Genomic DNA, 18,591 nt, shown 5'->3' with positions numbered 1-18,591 from the left:
AGACGATAAAATAATATGATACATGGTGAATCAATAATATAAGTATCTCTAGCATTTCTATGAATAGAGTCATTTATGGAAGTTGTACATTTGCTCGTTTCGTTTGCAACGTATGGATCATGCCAAAAGGAAAGAAGGGATAACCTTCTTGACAATCCCTCTAACACACGTTAATTGCGACGAAATACGTAATGACAAGATCGAAATAGGGAACAATCCGTACGAAATGCTCAAAGCAATAACGTTGCTATTGCAAAATCATCTTTGTTGAAACTCTTTCTCAAGAGATTTAGAATTAATGTTATGTAATGGAAAGCTTGCTGAAACTCTTCTTAAGAGTTTAGGAATAACGTTACATGAAAATGGAAAGCTTGGTTGAACTCTCTTAGAAAGAACGTTACTATGTTCTTTTCTTAAGAGATTTGAAGATAATGTTGAATTTGGAAAGTTATCCTTAATTATTAGGTGGGCCCCATATGTCTAGCTTAGTTTCACCTAAGTTCTTCAAGCGTAACACCTTTCATTCCTAATATAGGCGTCACAAATCTTGGAATGGGGGCTGCCACGTTTTTGGCTTGGTCTTTATCCAAAGACTTTAGTTAATCAACCACTAATTGATAATTAACTTGTTAATTCCCCCATTAACCAATAATAAACCAGTTATTCACATAATTAAGAATCATCTCAAATTATTTAAAATACTACTCACTTTTAACACACCTTATACACCTTACTATCATGGTCAGGTGGTACCTTTTATGGCACTAGTCCATAAATACCGGGTATTATAGCTCGGACCGTATTTTATCCCAAAATGACAAACTTCGACGGAACTCATTTCTTTGATTTGTTTACCCTCTAACCTTCACGAATTTACTTATCACTTGTTTGAAATAACATAATACTTATAACCTCAAAAATAATCTCATTCCCGAGCTTATATCAATTTACTCATGGCGTACTTTCATGTACCAAAATATGGGGTGTAACAATTTTGGTATATCCGGCATCTTAAATCTCTTTGGGATCAATTTTAGTGCCGCACTTGGCTTAAATGGTAACTGCGTATACTTCCTTGAATCTGGTCCCTTTATCACTGGCGGCGCTCCCGGGATCTGATCCATACGAGCATGAAACTACTTCACGTTCTGATCCATACGTTCATTTATTTCTCTCATGAATCTCATGAGCTCGATTTTAAAAGGGTCATTTAAATTATTGTTCCTAGATCCACTACCGATCCCTCCAGCCTCGTCGAAACCGACCTCATCCCTTGGAGTATTGTTATCGGTTCTTTGAGCCGTCTGATTTGCGGGAACACAGGGAGGAACCAGAGACCTTCCATTAGCGTTATTGGAAGCACCCGATAACGCCTGCTTCAATTCCGTCATCACCCGATCTTGCTTCGAGAGGTGATCCGTAATCGCCATTTGTTTTTCTCTCAGGGTTTTGACTGTTTCGACAACATGCTCATCCTCCGCATCATCAGGAGTCGGGCCTCACACATGCTGAGGATATTGTCCTTCGCGAATCGGGGTTGCTTCGTCCCCTTCGTTGCGGGTTTTGCTGGTTGAATAATCACACTAGAACACATCTTCCCGTTCATCGTGTGCTCTAACGTTGTAAGCGTTGTTGACATCATTAACTACCATATCTTATTTTCTTTTACTAAGGAAAGAATCAAAATTTGTTAGTAACAAGCGAATGGTTCAAAGCAATTATGCAGATGTCTATGCCCCACGTTGGACGCCAAACAGTTTACCCGCAAAACGATACAAATAAATTTATAGCGTGATTTATAGACAAACGAATTGACCTAAAAATAATAAACAGATAAGAACAAAAGTAAGATAGTTATATGAAACTAAGGAAGATTACAAGCTTAACCAAGAACTTAGCCTGTTCAATGGCAAGAGTGAGCAATGTTCGAGAACTAAAAGTGAGTGTATGAAAGTAGATTATAGCTTTTCCTATTTATAGCTTTACTCAGGGAGACAGGATCCTCAAATCAAGCTCCTCCTGAATGAGAATAAAATCGTCATTGATGGTTGCATAACAGTTGGCTATAAATGTAGATATTCTCTGTAATGACTGCCCATTGAATGTTATCCGATAATAATGCTTTGAATCTTTGTTATTGGCTGCTCTATCTTTGGGATTCGTTCAGTACTGATTGCATGCTTGCATCCGGTGCCATCTGTTTGCTGACTCACACCCCACCTGTCTGTAGTTCTACGTATCACTCCATCATTCGCCCAGCTATCGTTAACCAATTTTACCCCATACATACTATCGTCATAAAAATAAAATAATACCACATTTAAGCTAGAACCTAACTCTTTTACTTAATTTAACAACTTGTGTTTATAACCTAAAGATTTTAGCCTTACAAGAAAAAAGGTTATAACGCGTATTGACTTTTTGGGTTTAATTACTCTCACAATTCAAGATTTGATTTCGTGAGAGACTTTGATAAAAGAGTATGGTATATGAAAAAATGAAAGTTTATTCCAACATTACATCTTGATTTGCACTGCATGAATATTTTTTATATGTAGATATGTGATCGCCCAACCCAGTAAAAGAATGATGTTTTCTTTTTAATTTTTTTAAAGAAGCTTATGGCTGAAAATAGAGCAATCACGTAAAATACTTCCCCTGCGCGTTCTCCGCTTTGAATGCTTCTTTTGTTTTTATTTATTTAAATATTTCATCCGTTTTATCTTGTATAATCATATACTAATTGATTGGATACTGAGTCTAAAATATTAGTTTGACTAATTTATTACTTATATTGTTTGTATAAATAAGTACTCCTATTATACGAATGAAATTGAAATCTTGAAATAAAAATAAATGCCAAATGTGTTAGCTCTGCTTTTGGTGTTCCTTCTACCGAACATCACAAGAGGCACATAAAGTAAGCTGGTAGTTGAAAATGACCTTTTATTTAGGTGGACCAATTCTACTGCTTTTCTCTCGTAGATATGTCAAAGAAAAGAATCCTGATAAAAATTTCAACATACTCTTATACACAGTAGACTATTTAAGCTCCTTGTCAACAAAAAGAAAGTAAAATCCATTTCTCTTCTTGATATATAGGAAAGGTAAAGTGGTCTCCGCGCCCCGTTTGCGGTGCAGGCGGGAGAACTTGTGCTTGTTTTGAAACATAAACGACTCTTGGAAACCGATATCTCGGCTCTTGCATTGATGAACAACGTAGCGAAATACGATATTTAGTGTGAAGTGTAGTATCTCGTAACCTATAGGTCAAAGATTCGAGCCGTATAATCAGCCACTGACAGGGGCGGATGTAGTATTCTAATAACGGGTTCAATTGAACGTATAATTTTCGACGCGGAGTATAAATTTATGTGTAGAAATTTACTAAAACTACAAGTAGGGCGGAGGCACAAGCCGACCTACGGGTTCTGCCGAACCCAGTAGCTTTTGCTCAAATAGTGTATTTGGTATTTTGAATTCATGAAAATGTATAAATATTAAATCTTGAATCGAGACATTAACACTTGAAGTCGTGGTCCCAAAATTCAGAACCCATAAAATTGAAATTCTGGCTCCGCCTCTGATTGCTGGTAGATATGAACCCATAACTTTAAAAATATAATGAGTTTAATGCTGAAAACCTTAAAAGTTGAATCCATAGAGTTTAAATCATAAATCCGCCTCTGAAAACTGATGCTTACATCAGGATAGGCTGTCTACATAACATTCCGTATCCTGTGTGAATACGGGATGCTTTCGTGCACTAAGCTGCCCTTTTAAATATACTAAAGATTTTCTATGAAAATACAAAGTCAACATCAATAGCAGCTTCTCTCATTTATTCACCTTCTAGTTAGCCAACCCGATCGCTTTCTCATTTTGTATTAATAAATACATTTAATTAATACTAGTAGCATTTAGTACCAGGTACAAAGTATATAAACTTATCTACTGTATATGACAAGTAATCACTCCGTTTCAGTTTATGTGAACCTATTTCCTTTTTGGTCCGTTCCAAAAAAATGACCCCTTTCTAAATTTGGAAACAATTTAGCTTAAAATTACAATTCTAGCCTTAATGAGAAGCTTTTATAACCACACAAATACTCTGGGCCCCTTTTTGAATTGTTTAGTACCACAAATTCCAAAAGTCTTCATTTTTTCTTAAACTCCGTGCCCAGTCAAACAGGTTCACGTACTCCCTCCGGTCCAAAATAAGTGATTTTTTGTATGTTTTCACATAAATTAAGAAATTCACCTTTTAGCATTAATTAGTAATGGAATTGACCATATTAACCTTTACTATCTTACGTAAACACTCCTAACACATATTCCAACACCATTTACTTTAAGGACAATGTAGGAAAAAAATAGTTAATTTATTCTTGAAATCTGAAAAAATCACTTATTTTGGACCACAAGAAAAAGGCCAAAAATCACTTATTTTGGAGGGGAGGGAGTAAATTGGAACGGAGGGAACGGAGGGAGTAGTATAAAGTTACATATCGCATTCAGCTTGCCTTTTGTTTCAACTCTCTTCACACTAATGGCTTGGGATTTTCAAACACACCAAGAAATCAGGTATAGTATTAGTCTCTAAATTTTGAACATTTGAGTGGATCTCATATAGAGTAGTTGATTTTGATGTTTTCTCTTTGTTTTTCTATATTTGGTGAAGTTTGCAGAGATAGGTGACAGAAGGATTAAAGAGGGACTAGAAAGCTAAAAATTGTGAATATTTCAGCAATGGGTTGTAGTTGCTTTGGATGTAAGGATAATAGAGAGATTCAGGTCCAAGGTAACAACAGTCATAATTTCTTTCAAGATTTTACTTATTGACATGCTGCAACTACTTTTTTTTCCCCTTCCCAGAGATTTTAATCCTGATGTTTTGTATTTGGAATTAAACAGTTGAAAACTCTAAATAGTCAACAAACTGCAAGAACCATGGTAGATGTTGTCCTATTTTTTCGCTATATTGGTCTTTGTGTCTCATGTTATTACGCGTGATCTCCAGAAAATAAAAAAGTCTGAAGTGTACAAAAGAACTTTTTCAAATTTGTTTCCTCTCCAAATTTCTAATCTTACCTTCATCAGAATTGGGATTTTTTTCCTGCTTAACCATCCAGTATCCAAAATTCACTAGTCGCCTATTACAGATTCGAGTTGTGTAGGGCTAATAAAGGAGTAGCGCTCCCTACTATGTGTTTCTCCATTACCAATGCTCGAGCCTGAGATTCTAAGTCTATAGACCTTAGTACTGCTTGAGAATTTTAATTTATGGCCATCTCATATCTATGCTAAAATCAGGATTATTTCTCTGACCCTAGAGAAGAAAGTCCTTAGTTTTCAGATGTTGAATGCTTCCTATAGGACATAAAAACACTAAAGAAATGCTTCTCTATATCTTTTTTGCAAACAAATTGTATGGTTTGAATGGTTACAGAGTCTTAGGAGTAATTCTTTTGATTCTATTGTGCTTTTTTTTATCCAGTTTTGAGAACTTCACATTCTTCTTGTGTTCACATTGTTTAGAGCTTAACACCAACAATGTGAGGCTTTTTTCATATAACTCATTGAGATCAGCAACAAGACACTTCCATCCATCTAACAAGATAGGAGGTGGCGGTTTTGGAGTTGTTTATAAGGTAAACTTTTTTGCAATATCAAATTACCCTAAAAGGATAACTCCAAGTAACTGTCTATAAAAAATGGGATTAGTAAGTTAGAAAATAAGGCGGATTACTTGCTACAACTAAAAAAATACATTGATAGTGTAAAAATACTTTACACAATCAGTATATATAAGTCAAATCTTCAAGTAATTTCCACTTTGTGTTTTTTGCTTCATTTGAGAAAGTCTGTACTTATGCAACTTTGTTCTATAAATGTAGGGAGTTTTGAGAGATGGAACTCGTGTTGCCATTAAATGTCTCTCTGCTGAATCAAAACAAGGGACCAAAGAATTCTTGACAGAGATTAATATGATTTCAGATACTCGACATCCAAATCTTGTTCAGTTGATTGGTTGCTGTGTTGAGAGTGGCAATAGAATGTTGATATATGAATACTTGGAGAATAACAGCCTTGCTTGTGCTTTACTTGGTAATTTTCACAAAGTTCGAAAACTCATTCTGAACCAGATGAACATGTACTAGTTAAAGTTATGGGTTCCCATTACAATTCATGAAGATATGGTTGATAGGCAGAAAATGTAATAGCACGTACCACTAGCGATTGAACTTGTAAGGGGTTCGTTATTAAGCTTGCCTTTGCCAAATCCCACATTGGAATGGGATGGAAAGTTAGCCATATGAGGCAGGAACAAGAATTCCTTTATTGAGGCGCCTTTGGTTTAAAACCCAAGGGGGTAATAATACCTTGACCGTTGGACTTGAGCCGTTGAAAAAGTTCTTGGAAGTTCTTTGAAATTTATTGTTTTGTATTTCACTTTTTCAAGGAATGTAAATCCAAGTGCATGGCTCACCAATGTGTAAATTGTCATTGCAGGTTCTAAAGGTAAACGTGTTGCCCTGGATTGGCCCAAGAGAGTTGCTATATGTTTAGGTACATCATCTGGTTTAGCATTTCTTCATGAGGAAGCAACACCACCAATTGTTCATCGAGATATTAAGGCCAGTAATGTCCTTATTGATGAAAACCTTCAACCTAAAATTGGCGATTTTGGTCTGGCAAAGCTTTTCCCTGAAAATGTGACTCATCTTAGTACGCGAGTGGCTGGAACAGTGTGAGTTCCATTTAATTTCATTTCAATAACATTCTCTCTCTTTTCTTGTCTTGTTGTTTATTGATCTTCTCATGTGTTGCAGAGGTTATCTTGCTCCCGAGTACGCCTTGTTCGGACAACTCACAAAAAAGGCTGATGTCTACAGTTTCGGAGTTCTTCTACTTGAGATCATAAGTGGAAGAAGCAGTAGTAAAGCAGCATTTGGAGTGGATCTCTTGATTCTGGTGGAATGGGTAGGATTATACTTTCAGCTTTATGTTCTTCAAGATTCATTAGTAATAATAATGTTTTAGATGGAAGTCAACTAAAAATACTTAGAGATCTGCATCTGATGGCCTCCTTCACTGGACTTTACATGGTTTAACTTTCCTAACTTAAATTTAATGTATGTTGGATCAATCACAGAACACACGAAAAATGGTAAATGTTAAATCATGATTACTCAATGTGTGAAAGAAGAAGAAAAAGAATATGCTAAGGTTTATGGATTCTGAAGGTCTTGCATTAGCTGAAACCTTTGAATAAGTCTTTTGGATCGTAAGGATAGCAAAGGGCAGCCCGGTGCACTAAGCTCCCGCTATGCGCGGGGTCCGGGGAAGGGCCAGACCATAGGGTCAATCGTACGCAACCTTACCCTGCATTTCTGCAAGAGGCTGTTTCCACGGCTCGAACCCGTGACCTCCTGGATCGTAAGGATAGCGTACTTTTTAATTTATAATGGTAGTGTCCAAGTCTGCTCGCCTGCACATTGACTATTCCACTGAATACCCGTTATTTCCCATCAGCACAAGCACCAGATTAACTTATCTACCAAGGTTTAGAATTTTAGGTATATGTGAAAAATCACCTAGCATTTTCTTCTCTCGGATTTGATCCTTGATCTCTGTGTTTTCACCTTCTTGATTGACCGTTAAGCCACACCTTTAGAAGTCCGGAAGTTCTTAAAAAGGTTTGAATACACAGCAGATGGGCCAGTCATTGGCATTACTCAAAATGATTATAATTTTACTTTAGTTCTGAAGGTTTACACTCTGCAGGTATGGAAGCTTAGAGAAGAAGGGCGGCTTCTAGATATCGTTGATCCAGAGCTAACAGAGTATCCAGAAGCTGAATTACTGCGCTTCATCAAAGTTGCTCTTTTTTGCACACAAGCAGCACCTACGCAAAGACCTAACATGAAACAAGTGATTGATATGTTGTCTAAAGAAGTCAATCTCAATGAGAAGTTGTTAACTGCGCCAGGAGTCTACAGACCACATAGCTCGAAACAATCAAGTTATGATAGTTTGCAGAAATCATCCTCCAGGGACAAGAAAGGAGTGCAATCTGTTAATCCATTTGCAACATCAACAAAGTTTGAGAGTTTTCAGAGTGTCACACAAATGCTTCCTAGATAATGTTAACTGATGTATTGGCTCTCATTAAGCTACCCATTTTATAAACCTTTTCATGAATTATAAAGTTAGCAGTGGCTGATAAACAAGCAAGGAAGAATCTTCAGTACAAAAATGAACTACTTATATCTTCTTATATAGTACTCCCTGTTTTGCTCAAAAGATACTAATTACTTTATAAGCGAAAAACAATCAAAATAATTCACAGGTAAATCGTAATCGAATATAATGAGACCTAGAAGTTTGTATTATGCTTGTGATTGTTTCAACAACTTGGATATTCGAGAGAGTAAGAGAAAGCTTGTTTAGAGAGAGAGAGAAATAGAAAGAAAGATAGCTTATTATTGAAAGATCTCATGCCTTTTACAACATTGGGATTCTCCTTTATATAACAAGTGAACCCCCTCAAAAATTATAAAATAATACAGGGATAGGTCACGTGCTTTCGAGGAGACGACGAGACCTAAGGGCACGCTTTCGCTCTGACATTCTTAGGTCGTCCCCTCTACTTCGGCTATTTTAGTCGTGGGTCGTTGCTACTGTAGTGGGCAGAATTTGACCCCATACAGATAGTCCCTCCGTTCGTTGGTGACGTAACGAAGTGCGTCGCCGATGGACGGAACCATGATCCTTGTATTAGGAAAATTTTGACCATGTTTGGAGACGACGACGTGGAGGGGCGATCATTTGAATTTGTTGACATATTGGGGCGCAATTCCCTCCCTGAGATGATGTCACCATATGCAGGCGTCATCATTACGCGTGTTCCCGAGGAAGTACAAAAGGTGTTCTGATGCTTGGTTTCCTGCGCCTGTTTGGGGTCTTGCCTCTTCGATTTCAACGCTACCCAATCCTATAAATAGGGAAAGGGTTCAAATTATCCTAACTTTAGATCATCTACAAACGTTTTCCAACTATTTCAAGAAAACGCTTTCTTTTTACGAAAAATCACTGCTTCCCTAAAAGTACACTTGTGGTTGTGTAGTACATCACTCCTTAATCGGAAACCATGACAAAACCTAAATGGGATAACGTGCCGGGGGCTCGTAATAATAAATCATCTGACATACCACCTCCATCCGGCGGCAGTAAGTGAGAGAAAGGGGAGGATCTCACCCCTCTTACCGTAGATAACGTGCTCCCGAAGCAACTCCTTATTAGGAGGGACTTTCAACGGGATTCTCCCGAACAACTTTGGGAGAAATCAGAGTTAAAACAAACTGATTTAGATACTCTTCGTGCGTCGTATGATATACCCGCTCACGTGGAGATGGTTTTAGCAGGAGCGGACTACGCGAACACCCATAGACCGGGGTACTGTACGTTTTACGAATATCCCTTTTTGATCGGCTATGGCCTCCCCCTTCTTCCGTTGGCGGAAGAACTCTGCCGTTTCTACAACATGTGTCCCACCCAACTCACTCCGTATACCCTAAAGGTATGTAGGGTAATGTCTACATACGCGGAGCTGGCCGGGCTGGAGGTCTCTGTCCACCACCTATTGCAGCTATTCAGCGCCAGCTACCTGAGGGGCACCATGCTGCATCTAAAGAATCGTGGCTCGAAGGGGTTGGTCGTGCAAACCGACGATCGGGCTAACCGGGGCTATTGGCGTAGATACTTCTTTATCAAGACGGAGCACCTGGTGTCTAACCCCGTCGGATTCCCTGAGTGGTGGAATTCGAGACGTAAGTATTCCTATCCGTCGAGTCATTTATCGTACGTGACTTTAGCGGTATCGATTATACCAACCTTATGATTTTTCTGTTATTTTGCAGCAATAGCTCGCGTCCCCCGGTTCATAACCGATATTAAGCAGTGGGTGTCCAGTCTGCTGCCTCTCGCGGAAGAGACCCGTACGTGGGCTGAATTCTTTGAACATTACGGTCCTGCGAGCCCTTCAGGTATTTCTTCGACTTTAACTAGTCGCTTTCACGAACTTGCGTCAGCTAAATTATTTTTATTGCCAGGTCGAAGTGCTCCTAAGAGGTGGGCGACGGCATCCACCTCCTCCCGATCAGATGTTGGTTAGAATGCACAGGAAATACTTTGTGCTTCTGTCAGGGAAGGGGTGACCATAGCCTCTTTACAAGAGGCTGCTCCTGCGGAGGTGGCTATAAGTGAGGCGAGGCCGTCGACATTGTCTCCGCAAACCTGCGGACGAGCCTTCCGAGGGCGAGGAGCCTGAGGAGAGAAAAAGGAGGAGGCTCGTAACGGATAAAGCGGTGGCGACTGGAGATGAAGAGAGTGATGCGCCTCGGCAAACAACTAGGCCCGTCTTTATGGCCGACGCCATCCGTTCGGGGAGGCCGGCCAACCAGATAAATGCTAATGTTGGTACCAGCTCGTCTCGTGTTGCCGAGGGTGGCTCATCGCCCCTTGTCGGTGGCGACGCTGGAGGACCCACTGCTGAGGCCGTCCACGGGAATGTGGATGAGATGGCGGAAAACTATGCACGCGTGGAGATGACAGCAAACGGACCTGGCTGCCGCATCGTGATTCCAGGGGCTTACAACTTGTTACAGCACAGCGAACGGGCTGCGCTGGAGATGGCCCTACTGTGTGCTTCCCCCGAGCGCGAGATGCTGAGCGCCGTCAGCGATGCGGAGCTGTCTTGGAGGATCGCTGGTATGGTGTTACAGGTAACTTCTCTGTTCTTTCGTGTGTCGTGAAGTTGATTTTGATGCGTACTAACTCATATGCATGTATATATATTCTCTCTTTTTTTTTAGACCCTGGTTTTGGAAGTGGAGAGGAGGCGCCGTGAGGAGAAGAAAACAACCGTTTTTGATAAGATGGTGAAGAGGTATAAACGGTATCGCTCCAAGCATCAAGCGGCGGCAGATCTCTTCCGGCAAGATCCACGATTCCAGGTGTTCCGGGAAGGCCTCGAACAGAGGGAGGCACAATTGAGCCGCAGGGCGGCGGAGCTGGAGAAAACGGATGAGGAGTTGGTGAAGGCTGTGGCTCGTAATAGCGAGCTGGAATCACTCCTCAAACTGAGAGAGGAAGAGTTGGAGCTTAGCCATGGAGTGGCGGCGGAGGTAACCGATCTTCATCGTAGGGTGGCGGCTTTGACAGCCGAGCTCGAAGCTAAGGTGGCTGAGATCGATGTCCTCAGGTGTACTGCCCCGCCACGTCCCGGGGATGCGACCCAAGATGCGCACGAGATGTGGATATATGCGGAGGCCAAATTGGACGTGTATAAAAAAACTTCTTGTTGCGGAACAGGTCTCTGATGAGAAAGTTCAGGAGCAGTGGCGCGAGGCTCGTGCCGCTCGTGTAGCTTGTGGGTACAGCTCCGACTCTCCTGACCGAGAGGGCTATACTTCGGAGGACGTCAAACGGCTCGAGTCCAACCCATGGTTTAATGAGACTTACCGCCTCGGTGGCGATGGTCAAGAAGGAGAGCAAGCGGATGGCGATGGTATATCTGGCGAGGCTCCTTAAGACTTGTATAGGTTTTGCCTTTTCTTTTTGGAATGTAATGGGAGTCCTCCATGGGACTAAATGTATATAATTCTTGTCATAGTGAAAGAATTATACTTTTATTGCTATTCTTTTGTGTTGTTCTTTGTTTATACATGGTTTGTCACCGTCGAGCGGGGTCGACGATCATTGGCGATGGCCTTTGGCCCATAGGATGTACTTCAACTGTCGTGGAAGTGTTATCCGTCGTCGTCGAGCGAGATCGACGATCATTGGAGATGGCCTTTGGCCCAGAGGATGTAACTTCAACTGTCGTTGAAGTGTTATCCATCATCGTCGAGCGGGGTCGACGATCATTGGCGATGGCCTTTGGCCCATAGGATGTAACTTCAACTGTCGTTGAAGTGTTATCCGTCGTCATCGAGCGGGGTCGACGATTATTGGCGATGGCCTTTGGCCCATAGGATGTAACTTCAACTGTCGTTGAAGTGTTATCCGTCGTCGTCGAGCGGGGTCGAGGATCATTGGCGATGGCCTTTGGCCCATAGGATGTAATTTCAAATGTCGTTGAAGTGTTATCCATCGTCATCGAGCGGGGTCGACGATCATTAGCGATGGCCTTTGGCCCATAGGATGGAGTTGGTGGCCTTAGTCGCTTACATAATGGAGTTGGTGGCCTTAGCCGCTTACATAATGGAGAAGGTGGCCTTAGCCGCTTACATAATGGAGTTGGTGGCCTTAGCCGCTTACATAATGGAGTTGGTGGCCTTAGCCGCTTACATAATGGAGTTGGTGGCCTTAGCCGCTTACATAATGGAGAAGGTGGCCTTAGCCGCTTACATAATGGAGACTCAACTAGGCTAGTCCCTTTATTATATCGGCCTGGAGAACGCGTCGACTGGCCGGTATGATAAACCTGTCTCCATACGCCCCTGGGTGTCCCCTTCGCCGCCTCGTTAAAAACCTCCCCGAGAAAACCCAATTGGGACAAAACTCAGGTAAGGGAAAAAGAGTACGACTCGGGAGACGCCCCTTAAAAATGGAAGTACTTGAGGTGGGCGACATTCCAGTTGTTTTGGAGTATTTTTCCCTCCATTGTTTCCAACTGGAATGCTCCTTTGCCTGCATCTTCTGTGATTTTATATTGCCCGCTCCAATTGGTGCCCAGTTTCCCTTCGCTTGGGTCTTTTGACGCCAAAGTTTTGGCTTTGAGGACGTAGTCGCCTACTTTGAGCGGTCGTATTTTAGCTTTTCTGTTGTAATACCTTTCGACCTGTTGCTTTTGAGCCGTCATTCTTATGTGGGCCATATCCCTTCGTTCTTCTGCCTCGTCGAGGTCTTGAAGCCTACCCATGTCGTTGTCTGCTCCGCTGGTATGTGAATATCTCAGGCTTGGTTCTCCGATTTCGACTGGTATAACCGCGTCGGTTCTGTAGACCAGTGAGTACGGTGTTTCTCCTGTGCTGGATTTGGGCGTTGTCCGGTAGCCCACAGTACCTCTGGTAGTAATTCGGGCCAGAGCCCTTTGGCTTCTTCGAGTTTCTTCTTCGGTATGTTCAATATTGTTTTGTTAGAGGATTCTGCTTGGCCGTTGGCGGCGGGGTGATATGGCGTGGAGAGTATCCGTTTGATGTGCCATTTGTCAACGAACTCCGTTATCTTTTTGCCGATGAATTTGGGGCCGTTATCGCAGCTGATTTCTTTGGGGATGCCGAAGCGGCATATGATGTTTTTCCATATGAAGGCGATGACTTCTTGTTCGCGTATTTGGGCGTACGCACCTGCTTCTACCCACTTGGAGAAATAGTCAGTCAAAACTAACAGAAATCGTACCTTTCCTCGTCCTGCTGGCAGGGGACCGATTATGTCCATCCTCCATTTGATGAAGGGCCAAGGTGATGTTACTGAGTGTAGGGTCTCTCCCGGTTGATGTATCATGGGGGCGTACTTTTGGCACTGCTCGCACCTACGAACGTACTCCGCTGCCTCCCTTTTCATTGTGGGCTAGTAGTACCCGGCTCGGATGATGCAACGAACGAGAGCGCGATTGCCGGAATGTGCGCCACAGTGGCCCTCGTGTACCTCTTCGAGTACTTGCCTTGTTTGGTGTGGCCCCAAGCACTTAGCGAGGGTTCCGCCAAACGTTCTTTTGTACAGATCGTGACTTATTAGGCAGTATCGGGCGGCTTGTATGCGGAGCTTTTTGGCTGCTTTTTTGTCGAGCGGGAGTGTCCGGTCCTGCAGATAGGAGATAAACTGGTTGCGCCAGTCCCAAGTTAGATTTAAAGAGAGTACCTCAGTGTGATCTATGGCTGAATGGAGGAGGGTGACTATATTTCCCGAGGCGTTGGAAGCGCCGTCAGTGTAGAGGGTCCAAAGGTCGGTACTAGGAGTGGCACGAATGGCCTCTAGTTCCGCTTCCGGCAGAATCTCTGTACTGAAATCGGTGACAAAATCTGCAAGTACCTGCGACTTGATGGCGTTTCTCGGGTGATAGGATATGTCGTGCTCGCTGAGCTCTATGGCCCATCTGGCGAGCCTGCCCGATAACTCGGGATTGTGTAGGATGCTTCTCAGGGGGAAGGTCGTTATAACTTTTATAGGATGACACTGAAAGTAGGGTCTAAGCTTTCGTGAAGCTACGACCAGTGCCAGAGCCATCTTCTCGAGGTGTGGATACCGTATTTCAGCGTCCACTAGGGTTTTGCTGATATAGTAAATAGGAGACTGCGTACCTTTGTTTTCACGGGCCAGGACTGCGCTGACGGCGACTTCGGACACTGCCAGGTATACTAGCAAGGGTTCGCCAGGGTTCGCTTTAACTAGCAATGGTGGCGAAGACAGGTATTCTTTCAATTTTTTTAAAGCCTCGGCGCATTCCTCGTTCCATTGTAGTCCGTGATCTTTTCTCAATACGTTAAAAAATTTATGGCACCTGTCGGAGGATCGCGAGATGAACCTGGATAGGGCGGCTATTCGCCCTGTCAGCTTTTGTACCTGTTTTTTGCTGTGCAAGGTCTCAGGTATTGCGTTTATAGCCTTGCTCTGGTCAGGATTGACTTCGATACCTCGTTGTGATACGAGGAAACCCAAGAACTTCCCTGATGCTACGCCGAAGGCGCATTTTTCTGGGTTTAATTTCATCCCGTACTGTCGTAGTATCTCAAAGGCTTCTTTCAGATGGTCGAGGTGGTCTTCTTTGTTTGCCGACTTTACTAGCATGTCGTCGATGTAGACCTCCATGTCTTGACAAGCTGTTCCTTGAACATTCTGGTAACTAGCCTCTGATACGTCGCCCCTGCGTTTTTGAGTCCGAAGGGCATCACCTTGTAGCAATACGTTCCCTAGTGGGTGATGAAAGTTGTCTTTTCTTGGTCCTCCTCGGCCATCATGATCTGGTTGTAGCCGAAGTAGGCATCTAGGAAGCTTAATAGCTCATGTCCTGCTGTGGCGTCGATCAACTGGTCGATGTGAGGTAACGAGAACGAGTCCTTCGGGCATGCCTTGTTAAGGTCTGTGAAATCTATGCACATCCTCCACTTCCCGTTTTTTTTTTGACCATGACGACATTGGCGACCCATTGGGGATATTTTGATTCCTTTATGGACCCGTTGGCCAGTAGCTTATCTACCTCTTCGCTGACGGCCTCGTTAATTGCGGCGTTGAACTTTCTTCTAACTTGCCGCACGGGTGGATATAGTGGGCCGACGTTCAGTTTGTGGGTGGCAATGTCTCTTGGTATCCCCGGCATATTTGAATGAGAAAAAGCAAATAGATCTGCGTGGTTAGTTAAAAATTCATGGTACTTACTTGGGTCGCAGAGGCTGTGTCCGATGTAGGCTTTTTTTGAGTGGTCGGTGCTGTCTAGTTGTACTGGGTTGAGATCCTCGACCATCCCTTTGCAGGCTTCTACGATGTCCGGATCTTTGATGGCTTCCGTTGTCGGGTCGACCTTAGTCCTCGACACGGCTGATTGCTATGCTTCCGCACTTGCTCCTTTCAACTGCTTGGTGTGTGAGTAGTCTTGAGCGATTCGGTAGCACTTTTGCGCGGTGCGCGGCTTGCCCCGAATGCTAAATATTCCCCAAGGGGTGGGGAACTTGATCACTTGGTAGAAGCTTGAGGGGACTGCTCGCATGACGTGTATCCACGGGCGTCCTATGATGGCGTTGTAGGCTGTTCTTGGTTCATGACGTGGAAAGTGGTTTCCAGCGTAACTCCTCCTGCTAAAATCGGCAATGATACCTCCCCTGAGGTTCGTTCCACTGCATTGTTAAAACCTGTCAGTGTTATGCAACGCGGTATTATCCTATCTTCGAGCCTCATTTGCGCGAGGACTCTTGGATGGATAATTCAGGCTCCGCTTTCATCATCAACCATGATTCTCTTAACATCAGTGTCAGCAATACGTAAAGTTATGACCAAAGCATCATAATGAGGAAAAGACAAACCGTTGGCATCTGACTTATCGAAGGTGATACTCTCTTCGAAGTCATCATACTGTTCGTGGGCGATTGTTCGCTTCAGTTTGTGCGAAGTGGTGAACTTTACATGGTTGATTGCTGAATCGTCGCCTCCTCCGACGATCATGTTGATGGTGCGTGCTGGCGAAGGCGGCTTTGGCGGCCCTTGAGGTTGATCCCACCCTCGTGCGAAGTTGATCTTTCCCTTATCTCTGAGCAGCTCCCTCAAGTATCCTTGGTTCAGCATTCTGACCACCTCCTGCCGTAGCCCTATGCAATCTTCGGTTTTGTGCCCTCGTTCTTGGTGGAACTCGCACAGGACATTTGACTTCCTCATGGCGGGGTCTGATTTCATCTTCTGCGGCCATTGTACCTTGGTGCCCAGCTTCTCCAGTGCGTACACTATATCTGAGGGAGACACGCAAAAGTTATGGGCGGATAATAAAGGGGGCATACCTCTTTCATTACGGAGTGGGGCGACATGTCGCTGCAGTGCTTCTGTGTGTCTAGGCGGTGGTGGATGCAAGGATCTGACGTAAGGCTCTTGCCTTTCTTTGTTGAAGCGCGAGGATTGTTCCCGCCGGCCCTCGCTGCGTTGATCCCTCCTTGCTTCTGTCTGTATTTTCGTGAGCCGCTGGGTTGGTCCGTTGAGGTCATCCTCATCTGCTCGTACCTCGGCACAGTAGGCGTTGTGGATCTCCTCCCATGTGGTGGGAGGATACTTCATGAGTCGGCTTAGTAGCTTTTTGGTTGCTCTCGAACCCTCTCTGCTCAGCCCGTTTTGGAAAGCTGCGACCGCCATGCCTTCCGATACGTTTGGTAGGCTCATCCTTACTCTGTTGAATCTGGCCAGGAAGTCCCTGAGTCCCTCACCTGTGGTTTGTCGGACGACGAAGATATCGTTGACCCTGGCCTCTGCTTTCTTTGCTCCTGCATGGGCGGTGGCGAACTTATCCGCCATTTCTTCGAATGTTGATATCGTTCTGGCTGGCAGCTGTGAGTACCATGTTAGCGCCCCCTCCCCGTCAACGTTTCTCCGAACTTTTTCAGCAGTACGGATGGTACTTGTTCCTTTGACAGATCGTTACCCTTCACAGCGGTCACATAGTGGATCAGGTGGTCTTCGGGGTCCGTCGTCCCGTCATATATCCTTAAGTAGGGTGGCATCTTGAGGGTTTTTGGGATCGGGTGAGGTGCAGCTTCTTCGCTGTATGGCTGTTCGACGAATCTTCCCACGTCGCGCTTTGGTAGTAACTTAGGAGCGCCGGGAATTTCATCTACTCTTTCCTGATGCTCTTACATCTGATCCCGAAGTGCCTTGTTTTCATTCTCCATTTCCTCCATTTTTTTAAGGATGGCTGCAAGTGTGCCATCGCTGGTCTGGTCATTGGTGTGGTTGTTGTTTGTACGTACAGTATCGTGTTCACTGGTGGTAGCGATGTCTGTCGTCAACGGGTTCTTAATGTTGCTTTGGGGCGATTTTTCGAGCAAGCTGCCTAGGGTGTTCGTCAGCCATTCTTCCAGTAGCTTCTTGACTACAGACGTGGAAGCTCCCTTTTCTTGCATGATCGTCAGATCTTCAGACGGGGAGGGTGAGATTTCTCCCTCTTGAGTGCTACCAGGTGTTGTGCTCAAGATGTTTTCTCTGCCGCCCTCGTTGAGGGGGCCTATGAGGTTGGTTGTGACGCTTGCTATTGCTTTCAATCTTGCGTCATTTTCCGCCATTTTTCGATTTCAGTAGGGTGTGAAGGAAGGTGGTTTATTTTTGATGTTCTAGGTGCAAACTATGATTTCGATTGCCGAAATCCCCACAGACGGCGCCAAATTGTTTTGCTCAAAAGATACTAATTACTTTATAAGCGAAAAACAATCAAAATAATTCACAGGTAAATCGTGATCGAATATAATGAGACCTAGAAGTTTGTATTATGCTTGTGATTGTTTCAACAACTTGGATATTCGAGAGAGTAAGAGAAAGCTTGTTTAGAGAGAGAGAGAAATAGAAAGAAAGATAGCTTCTTATTGAAAGATCTCATGCCCTTTACAACATTGGGATTCTCCTTTATATAACAAGAGAACCTCCTCAAAAATAATAAAATAATACAGGGATAGGTCACGTGCTTTCGAGGAGACGACGAGACCTAAGGGCACGCTTTCGCTCTGACATTCTTAGGTCGTCCCCTCTACTTCGGCTATTATTTAGTCGTGGGTCGTTGCTACCGTAGTGGGCAGAATTTGACCCCATACACTCCCTCCGTTCACTTTTACTTGTCCGTAGTGGACTTTGCACGCCCTTTATAAATAATAGATGAAATGCATATTTTACCGTAGTACCCATAATAATAATAATGATAGTATTTTGAGAAGTTTTGGGAAATGATTTGTGAAGTGAGTATTTAGTGTGAAAAGGGTAAAACAGAAAAAAATATGGTCTTCTCTTGATTTGCTAAGACTAACAAGTAAAAGTGAAAATATATTTTTAATATTGACAAGTAAAAGTGAAAATATATTTTTAGTAGTGTGGACAAGTAAAGTGAATGGAGGGAGTAGATAG

General features: G+C 43.3%; 1 protein-coding gene across 2 annotated transcripts; it reads left to right on the top strand.

Moving 5' to 3' along the window:
• On the top strand, positions 4,480-8,283 carry LOC109229209 (putative serine/threonine-protein kinase). 2 transcript variants are annotated; one of them, XM_019394562.1, is made up of 7 exons: positions 4,480-4,584; positions 4,682-4,801; positions 5,539-5,651; positions 5,898-6,108; positions 6,514-6,751; positions 6,834-6,984; positions 7,789-8,283. In XM_019394562.1, the coding sequence occupies exons 2-7, from the start codon at positions 4,750-4,752 to the stop codon at positions 8,146-8,148; spliced, it is 1,125 nt and encodes a 374-aa protein (XP_019250107.1). In that variant the 5' UTR covers positions 4,480-4,584; positions 4,682-4,749; the 3' UTR covers positions 8,149-8,283. The 2 variants fall into 2 exon arrangements, with proteins under 2 accessions (XP_019250107.1, XP_019250108.1); XM_019394563.1 differs by having other exon boundaries at positions 4,507-4,584; positions 4,689-4,801.

The sequence above is a fragment of the Nicotiana attenuata genome, chromosome 7, assembly GCF_001879085.1.
Source record: "Nicotiana attenuata strain UT chromosome 7, NIATTr2, whole genome shotgun sequence".
Classification (NCBI taxonomy): domain Eukaryota; kingdom Viridiplantae; phylum Streptophyta; class Magnoliopsida; order Solanales; family Solanaceae; genus Nicotiana; species Nicotiana attenuata.
Note: the sequence above shows the minus strand (reverse complement) of the source record. Positions and strands in the feature narration are given on the sequence as shown.

Bases quoted from the DNA above. Each gene is read 5' to 3' on its own strand.
- LOC109229209 (XM_019394562.1), top strand. From the start codon at position 4,750: ATGGGTTGTAGTTGCTTTGGATGTAAGGATAATAGAGAGATTCAGGTC. The intron at 5,652-5,897 runs GTAAACTTTTTT...CTATAAATGTAG, and splicing joins GTTTTGGAGTTGTTTATAAG to GGAGTTTTGAGAGATGGAAC. The intron at 6,985-7,788 runs GTAGGATTATAC...TACACTCTGCAG, and splicing joins TCTTGATTCTGGTGGAATGG to GTATGGAAGCTTAGAGAAGA.